This window comes from Hypanus sabinus, chromosome 8 (genome assembly GCF_030144855.1).
Source record: "Hypanus sabinus isolate sHypSab1 chromosome 8, sHypSab1.hap1, whole genome shotgun sequence".
Classification (NCBI taxonomy): Eukaryota; Metazoa; Chordata; class Chondrichthyes; order Myliobatiformes; family Dasyatidae; genus Hypanus; species Hypanus sabinus.
The window spans coordinates 13525493-13547601 of record NC_082713.1 but is presented as its reverse complement, the minus strand read 5'-3'; the positions used below and the strand labels follow the sequence as shown (position 1 = coordinate 13547601).

General features: G+C 41.1%; 2 protein-coding genes across 6 annotated transcripts in view; both read left to right on the top strand.

The window, feature by feature from the left end:
* commd5 (COMM domain containing 5) overlaps nucleotides 1–1615 on the top strand; it is a 61643-nt gene extending 60028 nt beyond the window's left edge. Inside the window, exon 9 of one of the 2 annotated variants that reach the window (XR_009513484.1) lies at nucleotides 799–1615. Coding sequence is in view for 1 of the 2 variants with exons in the window: in XM_059976711.1 (XP_059832694.1) it covers nucleotides 799–900 (102 nt within the window). In the remaining variant the exon portion in view is untranslated. The remainder of the gene's footprint in view (nucleotides 1–798) is intronic. The other variant, XM_059976711.1, reaches the window with a different exon arrangement.
* Nucleotides 1616–12419: 10804 nt separating this feature from the next.
* LOC132397912 (LON peptidase N-terminal domain and RING finger protein 3-like) overlaps nucleotides 12420–22109 on the top strand; it is a 58893-nt gene continuing 49203 nt past the window's right edge. For all 4 annotated transcript variants that reach the window (XM_059976710.1, XM_059976709.1, XM_059976707.1 and 1 more), the window contains exon 1: nucleotides 12420–13131. In XM_059976710.1, the coding sequence (XP_059832693.1) occupies nucleotides 12489–13131 (643 nt within the window). In that variant the 5' untranslated portion in view covers nucleotides 12420–12488. The remainder of the gene's footprint in view (nucleotides 13132–22109) is intronic.

The following is a 22109-nucleotide window of genomic DNA, read 5'->3' as shown; positions in this document are numbered from 1 at the left end:
CACACCAAGGCTGATAAACAACCAATATGCAAAAACAAAATAAATTTAAAAAATACTAAGAACGTGAGTTATAGAGTCCATAAGTGAAGGTGAGTCCATAAGTTGTTAAATCAGTTCAGTGTTGAAGTGAGTGAAGATATTCACATTGTTTCAGGGCCCTGATGGTTGTAGGATAATAACTTTTCCTGAAACTAGTGGTCTGGGACCTAAATCAGCTGTACCTCCTTCCCAATGACAGCAGCTAGAAGTGAACATGGCTTGGATGATGGGAGTTCTTGATGGTGGATGCTGCTTTCTGTGGCAAATCAGTGTTAAATTGAACTAAACTGAACCTCCACACTCAATTGAACTAAACAGAACATACCTATACTGTTTCAAGGAATCTGTGATGTTTTATATACTGTGGGTTGGTTTCTTGCTGTTTGCACGATTTGTTCTTACATTGTGCATTGGGTGTTTGATGTTCACTTTGAATGGGTTCCATGGTGTTCCTTTGTTTGATGGCTGTCTGCGGAAAGACAAAATTCAGGTTGCCTATTGCATACATACTTTTATAATAAATGTACTTTGAATCTCTGTATCCTGGTAAATGTGCTGAATGGTGGGGAGTGCTTTTCTTGTGATGGACTGGACAATGTGCACCACTTGTTGTGGGCTTTTCCCTAAAATTTCAAAAGTTCTAAAAATCCAAAAACAAGCCAGAAAAGGCCAGAAATTTCATTATTTCCTTTATTTACTTATGAGCTATTGAGCAAGTATGTCCACTTCCTTATTTCTCACACTTTTTTTTATTTCCAGGTCCCTGTTGCCAAGTTCCAGGAGTTACGGTACAACGTCGCCCTAATCTTGAAAGAAATAAATGATTTGGAAAAAAGAAGCATCCTCAAAATTCAAGATTAATATATTTCAAATACTTGATATATTTAAAGAAAACAAACTGGCATAACATAAATTTGCCAATTGTCATCTACAGGAGATAATTTAGCTTTGATGAGCCTTCCTAGCCAGGGAACTTGCACGTTATTTTTAGTATGTGTGCAGAGCATCCAAGTCATGACTTGTGATTTGAGATCGCTGATGTATTACAGACTTGAATTGGTTCCTGGTATTCAACTGTGTTGAAATGCCAGGTCTTACAAAACAAACCAGCATGTCAATCAATAGTGTTGCATCTGATTTGGATAAGTCAACTCAAGCCGCAGTGTCAGTGTGTATAAAATGGTAAAATGCACCAGCAGAAGCCAAGGTATGGTGAGAGAGATAAAAAGGGATAACTATGCAATCAAGTACTGGTCAAAGCAGGAAAATGATGGATTGTAAATCATGTCACTATGTGAATAGCATAACACTTGTATTCATATCACTAATCTGATGTAACTTTTTTCTGTGCAATCACATTTCACTTGATGTATTGTAAAAGATCGTGTCATACTTTGTACGCAATATGTAATAAAAGCCCATAGAAAACTTGCATAACTTGTCAAAGAAGCTTTATTGTACCTTTCCATTTTTATTGGTAGTGTTTACAATGCTTTACAGTACCAGTGATTTGGGTTCAATTACCACTGTCTGGGAGGAGTTCGTACATTCTTCCTGTTTCCTCCAGGTGCTCTGGCTTTCACCCACTGTCCAAAGATGTTACTTGGTCATTGTAAATTGTCCTGTGATTAGACTAGTGTTAAATCAAGGGTTGATGGGTGGTGCAGCTCGAAGGGTCGAAAGGGCCTGTTCCGCACTGTAATTCAATAAATAAATAACTTTACAATCTATGTAAACACTTTAAGCCCGCATCTTAATATTGGAAGTGTGCTATATAAATAAAAATAAATCAATATATTCATAAAAATATGTTGCAAAATTAAAAATCATAACACAAACATTATATCGAATAAAATGTAATTGAATATACCAAATTATATAAATGCAATCAACATCAACAGGCATTAAGTAATCCTATTGTTTTTGACCAATTAAAGAAGTGATCATTGTACACAGAGACATAGAGTAATGGATACAGGCTCTTTGGCCCAATGAGTCCATGCCAATTGCATTGTCAACCTAGCTAGTCCCAATTTCCTGTGTTAGGTCCATATCATATAATCATAAGGCCTAGGATTAGAATTGGGCCATCTAAAATGAAGGATCCTCAGCAGCCATTTTATTAGGTGCTCATGAATGCAAATAAGTGATTAGCCAATCACATGGCAGCAACTCAATACATAAAGGCTTGCAGACATGGTCAAAATATGCAGTTACTGTTCAGACTAAACATTTGAATGGGGAATAAATGTGATCTAAGTGACTTTGACTGTGGAATGATTGTTGGTGCCAGACAGGGTGGTTTGAGTATCTCAGAAACTGCTGATCTGGGATTTTCAAATACAACAGTCTCTTGAGTTTAGAGAAAATGGTGTGAAAAACAAACAATGTCCAGTGAGAGACAGTTCTGTGGGCAAAAACATCTTGTTATGGGTGAGGTCAGAGAAGAATGACCCTACTGGAAGGCCACAGTAACACAAATAGCCATGGTTTACAACAGTGGTATACAGAAGAGCATTTCTGAATGCAAACATGTTAAATCTTGGAAGTGATTGGGCTATAGCAGCAGAAGACCATGAACATACAGTCAGTGGCCATTTTATATGCTACAATAGATACCTAATAAAGTGGCCACTGACCTTCACAATAAGCTTTCCTATTAAATCCAAGTTAAAGATTTCATATTGCTAGGATACAGAGCTTTGGAGTTAATGACATTTTATCTTTACTAAGATTGGATTTTTGTATGCAGAACTGCTGCTGAGAAGCAGGAGAATGGAAAGTAATAAAGTATTTAAAAATAATTTAGTCTGCAACTTTTTCCCCACTTGCTATCTCCCAACTCCTTGCATCGTCAGTAGTTTCGTTTTATCTCTAGGTGACCTTCATTATGAGAGATTTTTCATGTCAACAAGGACTTACAAATTTCCTATAGAGTGCTTCATGGCTGAGATTGATTATCTTCTCAATTAGTTGGCACTGCTAGCAGTCACATCAGTGCCAAAATCAGCTGTAATCTGGAATTATTTTAGACAATTCACGGGTTAAAAGTTCAGACGTGATTTTATAATGGTTCACTCTTGCCCTTTTATGTCACATGATTCCCCTGATCATTCTCCAAAGTTTTGTATCATCACAACATTACATAATCACTGAAATATCAGGTTGACTCATTTGGTAACATTCACACATCTGACTCAGAAGCTTTAACATCTCACGCCGTCCAGTTCTGGAGCGTATAATTTAGCCTGTCTCTTCAGAGCACTGCTGAGGAAGTTCTGCATTGTAGACATCAGAATCATTTCAGTGCTCTGACTAATGTCTCTCCTTTGATCAGTATCATTACAAACAGATTAAGTTGTCATTCATGTAAATTGATGTTTGTGCACAAGTTAGCTGTCATGTTTACCCACTTCATTAGAATTGGAAGTTGGCAGAATGAGATGCTTTTGAACATCCTGAGGAGTAAGGGGTACTTTGTTTGCATAGCCATCCCACGCTTACTGAGAATCTCCATTTAATGTCATTTCCCAGGCAGATTCATTTATTTATCACACATACATTGAAACATATGAAGAGGAGTTTCTTTAGCCGCAGGATGGTGATTCTAGAATTCATTGCTACAGACGGCTGTGGAGGCCAAATCATTGTGTATGTTTAAAATGGAGGTTGAATAGTTCTTGATTAGACAGGGTGTCAAAAGTTATGGGTAGAAGGCAAGAGGATGGGGTTGAGAAGGATAATAAATCAGCCATGAAGGAATGGCAGAGAAGATGGGCTGAATGGCCTAATTCTGCTCCTATCTTTTATAGTCTTATTCAGTGAAATGTGCCATTTGCATTAACAACACACACACACACACACACACACACACACACACACACACACACACACACACACACACACACACACACTCCTCTAACCTCAGGGCAGGCCAGACCTCCAGCCTCTATTGGAGACATGGAATAGCAGACAAATGCCTCCGACTCCCCCAGTGGAGTCAAAGGCTTCAGCCATCGGGCCTCAAATTCCGGACTTCCGATTGACTTTCAGGCTTTGATCTTTGATATCAATCCAAGGGATTGCCGAGATTGCCCTCCCAAACTCTGGGCTTGCCAAATCATGTATCTGGGGGTCACTTCACTTGTATCTCCTGCCCATATGGACCTCCAATACCACTGATCCCTTGGGTGGTGGGGGGAAGACTCGCTGATCTTGAGGGGGAGTCTTCCTTGGCTTTAGAACTTTAATATCCGGGAGAGTTAAATTAAGCAATAGTTTGGATATAGACATTACCACTTTAATCCCTTATGATCATAAACTGAAAAGATACAGAAGCAGAATATGGTCTTTTAGTCAATCGATTCTGGTGCACCATTCATTCATGGCTAAGCAAAAGAAACTCTGCAGATGCTGGAAATCAAAGTAATATACACAAAATGCTGGAGAAACTCAGCAAGCCAGGCAGCATCTATGGAGAAGAGTAAACAGTCTTGGCTAAATTTTGTTTTCTCATCCCCATCTTGGGCCTCCTCCTCATAACCTTTCCCATCTTTACCAATCATGAACCTATCAGTTTCTCCCTTAAATACACCCATTGACATGGCCTCTTCAGCCTTCATTGACAATGAATTCCTCAGATTCACTACCTTTGAGCTGAAGAAATTGCCCCTCATCTCAGTTCTTTAGGGATATCTCTTTATTGTGAGGCTGTGGCCCAAGGCGTGTTGACTAATCTTGCAGATCATCCTGTTGAAAACCCTGCTGGATAAACCTGGTTTGTTTTCTCTGGTGTAGTGGAGGTGAGGGGACATCTGATAGAAGTTAGTTTATAAGATTACATGAAGCAAATGTACAATTTACTGTGCATGTTAATCAAAATGACTTCTTTGTTTTGTTAAGAGTAGGAATACTTCTTTGTATGATAAGTGCTTTCTCTCGCAGTTGTTTAGCTTTAGACTTGCTGATATTGGGATTGTATTCATTTGTTGACCAATGGGGAATGTTATTTTGTCTTGTGGGGCTGGGAGCTTGGGGGTTTCGCGGTCTTGTCAGGAGAGTCGGGAAGAAGACGCCAAGGAAGGTGGACGAGCGCTGCACTGCTCGGTCGACCACACGGGTGGTCCCAGTTGTGAGGACATGGAGGTCGGAGGAAAGCGACGAGGGGTCGAATGGTTTGATGGTTGAGCTCCAACGATGTGCACTAAACTGACTGAACTTTGATAAGTTGGCGCCTTTTACTTTATTTTCTTTTCCTTCATATATATTGTATTGCATAGTTTTAGTAAAATCTTTAAAGTGCATTGCATAACAGTATCTGGTGTGAGTTTGATATGGTGTGTGTGCGCGCGGCATAAACTTGATTCCCACAGCACCTGCGTGTACGGGAGGTGGAGTTGGTGAGTGGCTGGATCTCCTTTTCCCCTAGACATATACCAGCCTGTTGGGTAGGTGTTACACATAGATAGAGTAGACAGTATCTTTTCTCCCCCAGGGTTGAAAAGTCTAATACCAGAGGACATGCCCGGGAGGGGGCAATTTCAAAGGAGATGTGAGAGGCAAGCATTTTACACAGAGAGTGATGGGTACGTGGAATGTGCTTTCTGGGGTGGTGGTAGAGGCAGAAATATTAGGGACTTTTAAGAGACGTTTAGATAGTCATATGAAAATGAAGGAATATGGACATTGTGTAGGTAGAAGAGATTAGTTCAGTGGACCAATTGATTGCTAATTTAATTGATATAGCACAACACTGCGGGCCGAAGGGCCTGTTCCTATACTGTACTCGCCTATGTTCTATAACAATGAACAAAGCAATGGAATGAGTTCCTTATTCGTTATGTTGGGGAGAAACTTATAAATTAACATACAATTCATTCCTTGGAAATGATAGAACTGTAAAAGTTTCCCTCATTTTCCTTTATACTCCATCTGTAAAGCTAATCACAATTATTTTTTCTTGTAATGTCCATTTTGAAATTGAATTCATGAACTCCGAAGTCCCTTGTCTGTCCTTACAGCGTTCAGTTCCCAATACTGCACATTTGCACAGTTCACTTCTCAAGCCTTCAACCTGATTTGGTGAGCCAGATGGTTAGTTGGTTGGCCTATTTCTGTGCTAATTGAATGCTAATTATTAGCCTGTTTATTTCACACAAAGAGCAGCATCTCAGCATCCAGCTGACAACATTGTAATCTTCAGAATTTAACATTGAACTCAACTATTTCAGATAGCCAGCCTTTCCAGTTTGTATCAGGCAGTTCTGATGAAAATTCATCAACCTAAAGTTAAGCTCAATGTAAATTTATTATCTAGGTACATATGTATTTACACAATATATATCACTATATGCAACAGTGAGATTCATTATCTTGCAGGCATACTAAATAAATTCAATAATTACAATAGAATCAATGAAAGACCGCACCAGTGGGTAGACAACCAGACTGCAAAAAACAAACTATACGAATACAAAAAGAAAGGAAAAAAATAAATAATAATAATAATAATAATAATAATAATAATAATAATAATAATAATAATAATAATAATAATAATAATAATAATAATAATAATAACAATAATAAATAAATAAGTCATAAATATCAAAAGCATGAGTGGAAGAGTCCTTGAAAGTGAATCCAAAAGTTGTGGGACATTTCCACGATGGGGCAAGTGAAGTTAAGTGGTTATCCCCTGTGGTTCAAGAGCCTGAAGGTTGAGCGGTAATAACAATTCTTGAACTTGGTGGTGTGAGTCCTGAGATTCCTGTACCTTTTTCTGAGTGGCAACAATGAGAAGAGAGCAGGATCTTGGTGGACAGGGTCCTTTATGATGGATGCTGCTTTCTTGCAGCAATGCTCCATGAAGATATGTTTAATTGTGGGGAGGGCTTTACCTTTAATGGACCAGGCTGTATCCACTATTTTTTTAGGATTTTCCATTCAAGGGCATTGGTGTTAGCAAACCAAGTTGTGCTGCAGCCAGTCAATATGCTTTCCACCACACATCTATAGAAGTTTGTCAAAGTTTTAGATGTCATACCAAATCTTTGAAAACTTCTAAGGAAGTTGGGGTGCTGCCGTGCTTTTTTCATAATTGCACTTCTGTGCTGGGCAAAGGACGGGTTCTCTGAAATGATAAATGAACTTTAAGTTGCTAACCCTCTGCATCTCTGAATCCCCGATGAGGACTGGATCATAGACTTCTGTTTTCCTCCTCCTGAAGTCAATAATCAGATCCACGGTCTTGTTGACATTGAGTAAAAGGTTGTTGTTGTGGCACAACTCTGCCAGGTGTTCAATCTCTCTCCTATATGCTGATTCATCACCACCTTTGATTTGGCCTACAACAGTTGTGTCATCAGCATACTTAAATATGGCATTGGAGCTGTGCTTAGCCACACATTCATAAGTGTAAAGCAAGTAGAGAAGGGGACTAAGCACATAGCTTGTAGTGTGCCTGTGCTGATGGAGATCATAGAAGAGATGTTCTTGCCAATCTGAACTGACTGAGGTCTACAAGTGAGGAAATCAAGGATCCAATTGCACAAGGAGAATGTCAGGCCTGGGTCTTGAAGATTATTGAGTAGTTTTGAGGGAATGATAATATTGAACGTCAAACTATTGTCAATAAAGAGCATCCTGATGTATGCTTCTTTGCTGTCTAGATGTCCTACAGCTGAGTGAAGAGCCAATGTGGACCTGTGGTGCTGGTAGGCAAAATGGAATGGATCCAAGTTGCTCTCAGGCAGGAGTTGATAAGTTTCATCATCAGCCTCTCAGAACAACTCATCACTGTGGTTGGAAGTGCTATTGGATGGTAGTCAATGAGGCAGGCTCATCTTAGGCAACGGTATAATTGAAGATTGCTTAAAGCAGGTGGGTACCTCAGATTGCCTAAGTGAGAGGTTAAAGGTCTCAGTGAACAATCCAGCACAGGTCTTTAGTGCTTGGCCAGTTACCCCATTTGGACTGGATGCTTTCTGTGGGTTCACCATCCTGAAGGCTGTTCATACATAAGGCACATAGACTGAAATTACAGGATCGCTGGGGGGCTTTGGGAGATCATAATTGTTCCTCCTTTTTTTGAGGGTCAAAATGAGGATAGAAGACATTGAGCTCATCTGGAAGCAAAGTCTTGTTGTCACTTATGTTGCTTGATTTCACTTTGCAAGAGGTGATGGCATTGAAGCCCTGCCGCAACTATCAAGCATCCTTCAGTGATTCAAGTTTAGTCCGGAATTGACATTTCACCCATGAGAAAGCTTTCTGGAGATCATACTTGGACCTCTTGTAATTTCCATGATCGTCCGACATGAATGCCTCTTATCTGGCCCTCAGCAGATTTTGTATCTCATGGGTTTTTGGTCGGGAAAGGCCCTGACTGAAAGACCATAAAACCATAGAAGATAGAAGCACCTTTAAGCCATTTGGCCATCAGGTCTGCTCCACAATTCCATGATTTCTGATTTATTACCCCTCTCAACCCTATTCCCCTGCCTTCTCCCCACTACCTCTGACATGCTTACTAATCAAGAGCCTATCAACCTCTGATTTAAGAATAAGACCATAAGTCTCAGGAGCAGAATTACAGCTTTGACCCATTGAGTCTGCTCTGCCATTCCATTATGGATGATTTATTATCCCTCTCAACCCCATTCTCCTGCCTTCTCCCCATAACCTTTAACAGCCTTATTAAATAAGAAACTATCAACCTCCACTTTAAATATACCCAGTGGCCTGGTCTCCACAGCTGCCTGTGACAATAAACTCCACAACACAAAATATTAACCTTTTCTGTCCGCAGATGCTACCTGACATACTAAGAACTTCCAGGATTCTCTGATTTTTATTTCAGATTTTGCAGCATCTGCAGCATTTTACTTTAAGTCCATAAATTCAATTTTCCTAATGCTTGTTGCAAAGATAAGCAAGCTTGGAGAAAGAGCCCTATTCTAGGTCAATGCCAGAGCGAGACACAGGAGAATACAGATACTGGAATCTGGAGCAGCACTCATGAGATACTGGAGGAGATCAGCAACTCAGAAGATCCCCATACATCGGAAGAAACTTCTAATTGCTAGAAGAATCTGGGTCTTCAACTTGGGGACTCTCATCCCTAAATCTAGAATATAAAAATGCATTGTTGAATACAAACAAGAGAAAATCTGCAGATGCTGGAAAAACAAGCAACACACACGAAATGCTAGAGGAACTCAGCAGGCCAGGCAGTCGAAAAAAGTACAGTGAACATTTTGGACCAAGACCCTTCAACAGGACCAGAGAAAAAAAGATGAGGAGTAGATTTGAAAGGTTCATTGTTGAACCCTCTGGGGAGGTTCAGGAAAAGTTATTACCCTTCAACCATCAGGCTCCTGAACTGGAGTGGATAATTTCAGTTACCTCAACACCAAACTGATTCCACAACTTGTGGAATCACTTTTCAAGGATTCTACAACTCCTGTTCTCAGTATTATTTATTTTTTTATTTGCCCAATTTGTCTTCTTTTGTACATTGGTTTGTCAGTCTTTGTGTATGTACCATTCTTCATAAATTCAATTGTATTGCTATATTTTTCTGTAAATGCCTGCAAGAAAATTCATCTTATATATGCTGACATATATGTACTTTGAATATAAACTTACTTTGATTTTGAAGTTCTTTTATGAAGTGTGTGACCATGAAGGGAAATGGCCAGTCAATGCTTTGGATTGAGAGCCCTCATCTGGACTGAAAAACTAGAGGGGAAATAGCCATTATAAAGAGGAAAGGGTGGGGTTTAATGGAAATTGCTTTCTGTTACTTTAATAAGATCTGAATTTTACCATCATCTTTTGACTGATGATATTTGTTTATGACCTGTAGTAGCCTAATTGAGGTTTGACACTCATAGTCATATGGAATCAGTCTGGAAATACAAATCAAAAGTGTTGAGAATGCTGAGCGGCAGCAACTCTGTTTATTAACTCTGTTGCCCTTTCCACAGATGCTGCCTAACCTGTTGTGTATTTCCAGTATCTTTATTTAAGATTTCCTGTGATATTTTATTTATCTATTTCTGTATTTAATTCAAATTTCCAGCACCTGAGATATTTTTTCTCTATTTACTGTTTTTATTTCAGATTTTCACTCTGCTATATTTTTTCTCTATTTACTGTTTCATTTCAGATTTCCAGCATCTGCAGTTTTATTTTTCTATTTAATGTTTTTATTTCAGATTTCCAGCATTTGTCCTATTTCAATTTTCCAGCAGCTTGAAGTTATTCAGATTGTTTTTAGCCAACCCCTTTCAAACCCTGTGTAGAGACAGTAAAGATTTTCAGATCCAGTGACTGTGAAATCCCTTTGTATCCTAACCATCCTTTCCACTTTCAGAATCAGAATCTGGTTGAATATACTTCGTGAAATTTGTTGGTTTATGGCTGCAGCACCGTCCAATACATCAAAAAGACTGTAAGTTACAAAAAAAGAAGAAATATATAAAAATTTAATTAAATAACTAGTGCACAAAGAGAGCAAAAATAGTTAGATAATGTTGAAGGATTGGTTCACTGTCCGCTCAGAAATCTGGTGGCAGAGAGGAGAGCTGTTCCTAAAATGTTTATTGTGATTGTTAAGCTCATGGCCTAAGGTAGGAGTCAATTTTTAAAAACTTAGCACATTTATTTTTCAAAATAGTCCCCTCCCACATTTACACAATTAGTCCAGTGATTGTGGAGGATATGGATCTTGGACCTCCAGAAAGTGTCCACAGATGGGTGATTGATAAGTTCGTGGCCTAAGGTAGAAGGCGATGAGTTATACAGCTCTTGTTACATGGACACGCAGGTCAACTCTTTGTGAATATGCAGAAAGTTTGAAGTTAAGATCGCGTTCTACTTTAGGCCACGAACCTATCAATCACCTCTGGTATCTTTAGGTTCCTGTCCGACGGAAGTAATAAGAACGATCTGAGTAATGGGAGTCCTTGATGACGGATACTGTCTTTCTGAGGCATTACATTTTGAATCTGGTGGGGAGGTAGGGTTCCCACTGAAGGCGCAGAAAGTAGCTGTTTCTGTACAACTTTAGAGCCTTTCAAAAGTAACTTACACTACATAACTCCAGAGCTTTACATAAATGACATTTATTCGTTCCCGTTTTTAGACATTCACGCAGTGGCAACAATGACGCCACAAGCAACAACCTCACCACTTTGATACTACGACCCTATCTCTGCCCTCAGTAACAAACGAGCGCGCGGTACAGGAATGCCTCATGTCTGCGACTGCAGATGGTAAATTCTGAAACCAAGATAACGACATGAATTAATTTCTCAAGAAAACCTTTGTGACTAGATTATGTAGCGGCTGCCACATCAGTTAAAATACATATCCAAAAAATACCAAATTGAAGAAAACAATGTTTTCCTCACATGTAATTTGTTTTTTTTAAAGTTTTTGCCCAGATTTGCAGTGTTTACTTTTGGACGTCAACAAATTCTTCGGACGCATGTTAGGATTGCAAATTTCGACTGGTTAGAAATGCTTATAGTTTTATTGATTTTGTTTATGACAACGTTCCGGCTCCTTAATTCTACATTGCAGGGGAGGGGGGCGATTATTTCTGTATTGTCCCTAGGCACACAAAAGTTGCTATTTTATATAAAAGGACAGAGAGCTAGCTGTATCTTATGTAAGGGGGTGATGTAATCTACACAACCTACGTTCACTGGAGTCAAACGAAGAGAACATTCTGTGAAGAAAAGTTAATTAGACCCGATTCATCGATGTCAGTCGTTGACAGAACTATGTTATAAACAAATACATTTTGTCTAGAACAGAAAAATAAGTTGCCGCCTCCAATTTGTTTTGATAGCGACTGGATTTGCCAGTGTTGTGTGGCTTTATCATGAAAAATAAACTAATTACAGTTTTGATGCAAAACACTTCGCATCACCTCAGACAACATTTTACCAAGGACTACAAAGACACTATTCAGCATTGAGATCTTTATATCGGTTAAATGATTGTGGAATTGTGCTGATGCTGTATTCTATTATCATTTGGATTTAGATCCTTTGCATATTTTCTCTGGAACGAAACGAATGTGCATATTTAAACCACTGATAATGACCACTAGTCTGTGGTATAAGTGGAGGACATTTGCTTGTAAGCGGCTGTTAAGATAAATGAAGCAGCTGTAGGGGAGAACGGAGAAAGAGAGAGAAGCTTTTGGTACAATTTTTCCCCCAAAATAATTCAAAATAAACAAAACAGTACTGAACTTGGTGGTTTTGTAACAGCCTGAGTCAGGCCAATGGGAGGCGGCGAAGGGGGATCATGTGATCTGGCTTTATGTAACACATTTTTTTGTTCTGTGTCTAAGGTTCGTCGGAATTGAAGGGAGGGTGACACGATGTTGCCGAGAACAGTTCCGGGCAAGTGAGCAGTGTCCGAGCGCAGCCATGGGCGCAGAAGGTAGTGGGAAGGAGGAGATGCTGGAGCTGGCGACCGAGGCTTTCCGGGCGAGGGATTTCCAGCTGGCCGCTGATATTTACGAGTGCCAGCTGCGGGCGATCCGTGCCGGCCAGGAGGACGAGCGGGACGAGCTGAGGCTCAAGCGTGCCCACTGCCTGGCTCTCGGGGGCCGGCTGGCCGAATCTCTGGAGGAGTACAAGCTCCTGTCGCAGCAGGGCATCCTCCGACCGCAGCACCTGGAGGTTCTGGTCGAGCGGCTGGCGGAGGCTATGAGGTCCAGCCAGGGTTGGACGGACGGAGAGCAGTCTGCCACACGCTTGCTGAGTTGCCTGAAGTGTACGGGCACCCTGTACGAGCCGGTCACCCTGCAGTGCGGCCACACTTACTGCAGGAACTGTCTGGAGAGAGAGCGAGAAGGCACCAGAGCCCCGTCAACTCACTGCAAACTTTGCAAAGACAAACTCCACGCCTCCGGCACCTACAGAATCAACGTGGTTCTGAACAGTTTCTTAAACAAGTACTTCCCGGCAGAAACCAGAGCACTAACTCTTAGGAACGAAGGAAACGTCTTGTACAAGAATAAGAAACCACAGGCTGCCTTAGAGAAGTACCGCGAAGCCAATGCGTTAGGTAACGTGTCATTCATTTCCCGCAGAACAAAGCGTTTAACGGACATTCACTTACCGGGATGTCCGGAGAGAATTTTTAAAAAAGGACCAGGTAGATGAATGGCAGAAACCTTTGTGTTGTGAGGTGTTTGTGAATGAGTTTGTGAAATAGATTCCAACATAATCATATGTGGAAAATTGTGTTCAGTTAAGGTCAGTTCAGTTTCCACATCCTTCATCATGGAAACTTTAGCGAGGGAGCAGAGGAGATTTACCAGGATGCTGCCTGGATTAGAGAGCATGTCTTCTGAGGAAATGTTGAGTGAACTGGGGCTTTTCTCTTTGGAGTGAAGGGGCATGAGGGGTGACGAGAGCATGTATAAGATGGTAAGACTTATAAAGACAGACGTTTTCCCTAGTGTCATAATGTGTAATACAGGGGCACAATTTTAAGGTGATTGGAGGAAAGTATTGGGGGGATGTCAGAGCTACTTTTTTTAACAGAGTAGTGGGTGTGTGGAACACAGGGTGGTAGGAACACGGTGGTAGGATATATTTGGAACATCATAGAAACTCTTCGATAGGCACATGGATGATAGAAAAATTGAGGGCAATGTGGTTGGGAAGGGCTTGATCCATCTTGAGTTGGTTAAGATGTCGGCACAACATTACGGGTCAAAGGGTGCATTCTATGTTCAGTAATATAGAAGGATTTATGTACTTTTGAAGAGTGCTCAAAGTAAATTTATTATCGAAGTACATGTACTTATTGAGATAAAGTGCAGAATAGGCCCTTCAAGCCAAGCTGCCAGCAACCCCCAATTTAACCCTAGCCTAATGGTTGGTCAATTTACCATGACCAATTAATTGACTAGCCGGTAGGTCTGGACTGTGGGAGGAAGCCGGAGCACCCGGAGGAAACCCACACATTCCATGTGGATGATGCACAAACTCCTTACAGAGGATGCTGGGATTGATCTCCAGTCTCCGGTGCCCTGAGCTGTCATAGTGTTGCACTAATCGCTATGCTACAGCGGCAGCCTGAGGCTCAATGGAATCAATTATGGCCCATTATATTAGCACTTTCCACCCCAGGGAAAAGTCTCTGGCTGTCCACTTGATCCATGCCTCTTGTACATTTCTATCAAGTCACCTCTCATCCTTCACCACAAAGAAAAAAAAGCCTTAGTTCACTTAACCTTACTTCATAAGACATGCTCTCTAAATTCAGGCAGCGTTCTGGTAAATCTCTTCTGCACCCTCTCCAAAACTTCCACACGCTTCCTATAATGAGTGCGGATTGGATAATGAGTTTGCCCATCCTTACCTGGCATTGATTGGATTGATTTTGTTTTAATGCATCGTCTTTTCAGGAAAGTAATGGACCCTTGAATCCAGTTGGTCTGTACATACCAGAGCTCAGGCTCCACACCAGAATCACCTCACCCTCTTCACCTTACAAAGCCTCCTAGTTAGAATGTATCATTCTCTCTATACCCTGTGAGGTTCACTGGGTAAATTAATTTTCCTGACTCCACCTCCCCCTACACCCCCCCCCCCAGAAGAATTGTTGGCGATCTGCCAATATTTATGTGCGAAGGGTGTGGTCCTACACCACCATGGAAACGTCTACATGACTTGCTGTCTTATGAAACTATGTTAAGTGCAATGACTAACTACCACATAATGTGTCTTACATGAAAGTTGCTTTGGCACAACCTCGCAGAAGAGCCGGCCAACCAAATGGTGGTACTGAGCCATTTTCCTGAACATTAGAGTGTGTGGGTAAGTCGGATCCCATTAGTCCATAAAGTGGATGTTTCATGAGGATAGAACGAGCGAGCTTTAATTGATCTTAGAATAAGTTGAAAGGACAGCAGAGCATTGTGGGCCGAAGGTCCTGTAATGTTCTTCGTTCTGTTTAGGATGATGGAGAGCTGGTGGTTGTGCCTCCAAAATAGGAAGGAAGAACAGTACAGCACATCACATTACAATGTTGTGCCAACCTTTTAACCTACTCCAAGATCAATTTGACCCTACCCTTCCACAGAGCCCTCCATTTTTCTTTCATCCAGGCTTGGATTGGGGAGCATGCCTTATGGGAATAGTTTGAGTGAACTCAGCCTTTTCTCCTTGGAGCGACGGAGGATGAGAGGTGACCTGATAGAGGTGTATAAGATGATGAGAGGCATTGATTGTGTGAATAGTGAGAGGCTTTTTCCTAGGGCTGAAATGGTTGCCACAAGAGGACACAGGTTTAAGGTGCTGGGGAGTAGGTACAGAGGAGATGTCAGGGGTAAGTTTTTTACTCAGAGGGTGGTGAGTGCGTGGAATAGGCTGCCGGCAACGGTGGTGGAGGCGGATATGATAGGGTCTTTTAAGACTTTTGGATAGGTATGTGGAGCTCAGTAAAATAGAGGGCTGTAGGTAAGCCTAGTAATTTCTAAGGTAGGGACATTTTTGACACGGCTTTGTGGGCCGAAGGGCCTGTATTGTGCTGTAGGTTTTCTATGTTTCTATCTCTGCTTTTGTATTCTTGTCCTCGCTAAATGAATACTAACATTGCATTGCTTTCTTTAATGTCAACTCAACCTGCAAGTTAACCTCTAGGGAATTCTGCATGAGAACACCCAAGACACACTGCACCTCTGATTTTTGAATTTGCTTCCCATTTATAAAATAGTCTATGTCTTTATTCCTTCAGCCAAAGTGCATAACCATGCACTTCCCTTCTCTATATTACATCTATTGACCATCTCCCTGAAGTGTCTAGTTCCTTCTGCAGACAGCCTGCTTCCTCAGCACAACCTGCCTTCCACCTATTTTTGTATTGTCCACAGACTTGGTTACAACGTCATGTATTCCTTCATCGAAATCACGAACTTACAATGTGAAAAGGAGTTGTCCAACGCAGACCACAGTGGCATTCCACCCGTCACTAGCAGCCAACCAGAAGAAGCCCCCTTTATTCACACACTTTGCCTCCTGCCACTCAGCCAATTTTCTGTCATTCTAGTGTCTTTCCTATATTGCTATGGACTTTTGTTTTGTTAAGCAGCCAAATGTGTAGCACCTTGTCCAAGACCTTCTGAAAATCCAAGTAAAAAAACACCTACTGACGCTGCTTTTTTCCATACTGCCTTGTTATTTCTTCAAAGAATTCCAACAGATTTGTCAGGCAGAATTTCCCCTTGAGTATATCGTTCTGACTTTGGCCTATTTTGTCACGTGCCTTAAGTACCCCTAAACTTCATCCTTAAAATAGACTCCATCATCCTTTTAACCACTGAGGTCAGACTAACTGGCCTATAATTTCTTTTTTACTGCCTCCCTCCCTTCTTAAAGAATAGAGTGATATTTACCATTTTCCAGTCCTCAGGAACCATTCCAGAATCCATTGATTCTTAAAAGATCATTACTAATGCCTCCACAAACTCTTCAGCAGCTTCTTTCAGAACCCTAGGGTGTAGTCCATCTGGTGCAGATGACTTAATCTGCCTTCAGACTTTTCAGTTTCCCAAATACCTTCTCCTTAGTGTTAGCAGCGACACTTACTTCTGGTTCTGGACACACTCACATTTGTGATATACTACTAGTTTCTTCCACAGTGAAGACTGATGCAAAATACTTCTTAAGTAATACTTTTTAAGTTTGTCCTCCATTACTACCTCTCTAGCCTTATTTTCCAACGGTCCGTTTTCCACTCTCATATCTCTTTTACCCCTTGTATATGTACCGTACAAAAGTCTTAGGCACGTTATTATAGCTAGGGTGCCTATGACTTTTGCACAGTATTGTATTTGTCATTGTGGAGCGGAGAGTGAGTTTGTAAATCTGTTGGGAACGGTAAGGGTGGAGTGCTGTGGGAAGGGTGGGGGACAGGTAGGAGAGGAGGAGTGCCAGGGGCAGGGTTGGCTCAGGTGCAGGCGCATCCAGCCCTGAGACACCAGACAAGTCGTTTGTTACCAAACAATTGGTTTGTTGATCATTACAGAACATCACTCTGGTGCTTCCTGCTTCCTCCCCTCTTCCTTCCTCTTTCCCCAACCATGATTCCCCTCTCCCTGTCCCCTTCCCACTCTCAGTCCACAATAGAAACTGGTATCATCAGTCAGGTTTATCATCAATCACATATGTCGTGATTGCTTTTTTTGTGGCAGCAGTACAGTGTAGTACATAAAATTACTAAAGTGTGTAAAAATCTTAGGCACCCAATTTATATGTGTGCCTCAAAGTTTTACACTACTGTATCTGAATATTATTGGCTCACTTGCCTTCATATTTCATCTTTTCTGTCTTAATGGGTTTTTTTTTGTTGTCTTTTTGAAAACTTCTGAATACTCTACCTGCTTAATTGTTGCTCTATTATATGCCCTCTTTTTATGTTGTCTTTGACTTTCCTTGTTAGCCGTAGTTGCCTCATCCTCCCTTTAGAATATGTCTTCATCTTTAGGTTGTATCTTTCCTGCACCTTCCAATTTGCTCCCAGAAACTCCAGCCATTGCTGTTCTGTCATCATCCCTGCTAGTGTCCCCTTTCAGTCAACATTGGCCATCTTACCTCTCATGCCTGTGTAATTCCCATTACTCCACTGTAACATTGAGAAATGATGGTAATATCAGATATATCAAACTGCAAGTGAATTCTGTCATACTATGATCACTACCACCAAAGAGGTCCTTTAAGCTTCCTAATCAAATCTGGGTCATTACATAATACCCAATCCAGAATTGTTGTTCCCTTAGTGGGTTCAACTACAAGCTGCTCTAAAAAGCCATCTCATAGGCATTCTACAAATTCCCTTTCTTGGGATCCAGCACCAACCTGATTTTCCCAATCTACTTGCATATTGAAATCCCCCCCCCCCCCCCCCATGACTATCACAACATTGCCCTTTCTACATGCCTTTCCTATCTCCTGTTTTAATTTGTAGTCCACGTCCTGGCTACTTTTTGGAAGCCTGTATATAACTCCCATCAGGGTCTTCTTATCCTTTCAGTTTCTGAACTCTACCCACAAGGATTCTACATCTTCTGATCCTATGTCACCTCTTTCAGAGGATTTGATTTCATTTTTTTGCCAATAAAGCCACCCTGTCTTCTCTGCCTGCCTGCTTGTCCTTTTGATACAATGTGTATTCTTGGATGGTTAGCACCCAGCTATGATGTTCTTTCTGTCATAACTTGTAGATGCCCACAACATCATACCTGCCAATCTAATTGCGCTACAAGGTTATTCTGTATACTGTGTGCATTCAAACCTAACACCTTCAGTCCTGTATTTGTTACTCTTTTTGATTTTGGCCCCTAATTATACTTCAACTCATCTACTGACTGCAATTTTGCCCCATCATCTGCCTGTCGTTCCTTACAGTCTCACTACACGCTGCATCTACTTGTATACCAACTGCCCCATCCTCAGCCATCTCACTCTGGTTCCTATCCCCTTGCCAAATAATTTAACCCCTTCCCAACAGTTCTAGCAACCTGCCTGCAAGGAAGTTGTCTCCCCCTTGGGTTCACCTGTCTTTTTTGCACAGGTCATACCTTCCCCAGAAGAGATCCCAAATGACCCATGCCCCTTGCACCCGTTCCTCAGCCATGCATTCATCTACCAAATCATCCTATTCCTACCCTCACTGGCATGTGACAGCGCTAACGTAGCATGCCCACAACTCCTAATCCTAACCATGTATCCTTGGATATGTGGGAGAAAACTAGAGAACCCAGAGAAAGTCCACGCAGTCAAGAGAAGAACATGTAGGCTCCTTACAGAATCGATCCCCGATCTTTTAGCTGGTGCTGTAATAGTGTTGCACTAACTGCTGTGCTGCCGTGTCGCAGAAGGAGATGAGAAGCCTCTGGGACCCTGCTCTGATCCATTGTTCAGCATGGGTTTGCTCTGGGTGCTCTGGTTATCTCCCACGTTTCAAAGACGTATGAGTTAAAGTTTATAAATTGTGGGCATGGTGTGTTGGCATCAACCTTTTTGGGCTGCCCCCACAGCACAATCATCGGATTGTGTTGGTGACACGTTTGACTGTATGTTTTGATGTACAGATGACAAATAAAACTAATCTTTAATTTTGACTGTGGGAGCTCTCAGCTCTGATGATAGCATGCTGTTTCCTCTGTTAGGCATCAACATAATACTGTTTTGCAAGCTTTATCATATTTTCACAGGAATAAAGGAAGATGAGAGTCAATTTGATAGAGGTATAGGTTGATAAAAAAAATAGATAAATTGGACAGCCACAGGCTTTTTCTCAGGGTGGAAATAGCTAATACAAGGGAGATAAATTTTAAAGTGTTGTGAGTAATATATGGATGGGCGAATGTCTAAGCTAAGATTTTTACACGGAATGGTGGGTGGGTGCATGGAGCACTGCCAGGGGTGGTGGTAGAGGTGGGTATATTGGGGGCAGTTAAGAAATTATAGAAAAATGGAGGGCTTTGTGGGAGGGAAGAGTTAGATTGATCTTAGAGCAGGTGAAAAGATCATAGCATTGTAGACTGAAAGACATCGACTATGCTGTCATGTTCTATGTCAGGATGTGTTCATCAACTCAGCTACCCTCAGTTTTATATAACATGGAGGAGTTTTGATTTGCCTGCTATGGGAGGGCAGTTTGTAATCGCCAGGTGGTAAACTTGTCCATACTTGACCCATGCCATTGGAATCTGCAGGTCTAGTAGCAACGGAAGAGGGTAGTCCCAACACTTCCCTCTTCCATTGGATACGGCCTCTCATTAATAGACTCCTTCTGGGTGATTAGTGATGGAGGCTCAATGGAGTGATCCATGAGGGTGTTATAAAGTTTGTAAAGTCTGACAATGGAGCTAAATTTGTGATTTTACTTTCCCCCATTTTCTCGGATGTTTGTGGTCGCATTACTAATCCGAAAACATTAGTTAACAGACATTTAGACAGGCACGTGAACAGGCAGGCAGTGGAGGGATAACAGCCATGTACAGAGAGATGGGATTAATTTAACTTGATATCATGGTTGACATAGACATCCGTGCCTGCATAACATGCGCTACACTGTTCAGTGTTTGATGTCGTAAAGTTGGTGCGATGTCACTTTCACTTTGGCTTTAATGGAACTTCCAATTCAATGGATCAGAGAATTTCAGGAGATACTGAACAATGCTGGACATGAGATTCTGTAGTTGAATGATCTTGGGTTACTTGATAGATGAGTATAAAATTATTAACAACAGTGATAAGATAGGTAGAAGCACACAAAGTTCTGGAGGAATTCAGCAGGTCAGACAGCATTGATGGAGGACCGATGATGTCAACCCAAAATGGTAGACTCTTTATTCCTCTCCATAGGTGCTTACTGACCTGCTGAGTTCCTCCAACATTTTGAGTGTGTTATTATAGATTTCTAATATTTGGAGAATCCTTTGTATTTATGACAACAGGGATGCCCTTTTCTCTCCCAGGTTGGAAATATCAAATACTAGAATAACGTGAAGGGGATTTTCGGCGAATTTTTTACACTGAGTCAAACACATTGCTGGGGAGTTGATGGAGGCAGGCATGACGGCAACTCCAATGGATATTGACCATTTTCACTGCACCAGGATGTGTGGATGCCTTTACAACCACATAGGGACCCATCAATAGACAACCCCTTAGGAATGGGGTTCCTAACATTTTGTATGCCATGGACCCCAGGTTGGGAACCCCTGTTTTAGGAGAACATTGTACTCAACCTGAATGGTCGCATTACTAACATGAAAACAATATATAAGAGGCATTTATACAGCACATGAACAGGCAGGCATTGGAGAGATAAGATTAATTTATTTTGGTATCGTGGTTGACACAGACATCTGTGCCGACCTGCGCACAGTGTTTGATGTTTTATGTTTTAATCTCAACTGTGTTGTTGTGGGTCTGGAATTAAACAGAGACAAGGAAATGAGAGGACAGGCATGTTTCTTTTCTGGAGCACACCAGTTGAGTCACTGACAGCACACATGCACTTTCCTAGTCACCTTTAATAGATAACAGCTATTTTTAGTTACAGATTAAAATTTGAATACTGAGAAGTGTCACTGAACCAGTAAGAAAAATATCCTAAAGTAGATGTTACAACTTAAAGAACAAAGGGGACTTGAGTGTGTATAATCAGAATCAGGTTTAATACCACTGATCTATGTCATTAAATTTAACGGTTTGCAGCAGCAGTGCACAGCAATACATAAAAAATAAATCTTAATAGATATTAAAATAAAAATGTATATGTATATGTCTGGGTCTGTGTATACTGCCTATAAGAATTATTCACCTCACTTGGAAGTTTTTCTGTTTTATTGTTTTATAACATTGAATCACAGTTGATTTAATTTGGCTTTTTTTTGACACTGATCAATAGAAAAAGACTCATTTGTGTTAAAGTAAAAACAGATCTCTGCAAGGAGATCAAATTTAATTACAAATATAAAACACAAAATAATTGATTGTGTAGGTATTCGCCCCTTTCAAGTCAGCATTTAGTAGATGCACCTTTGGCAGCAATTACAGCCTTGAGTCTGTGTGGACAGGTCTCTGTCAGCTTTGCACATCTGGACACTGCAATTCTTCCCCATTCTGCTTTACAAAACTGCTCAAGCTCTGTCAGATTGCATGGAGATCATGAATAGTCCTTTTCAAGTCCAGCCACACATTCTCAATTGGATTGCAGTCTGGACTCTGACTTAGCCACTCCAGGACATTAACTTTGTTGTTTTTAAGCCATTCCTGTGTAGTCTTGGCTTTACGCTTGGGGTTATTGTTTTGATGGAAGACAAATCTTCTCCGATGTTGCAGTCCTCTTGCAGACTGTATCAGGTTTTCCTCCAGGATTTCCCTGTATTTTGCTGCATTCATTTAACCCTCTATCTTTACAAGCCTCCCAGGGCTTGCTGCAGTGAGGCTTCCCCATGAACATGATGCAGCCGCCACCCTGTTTCATGGTAGGGATGGTGTGTTTTTGATGATGTGCGG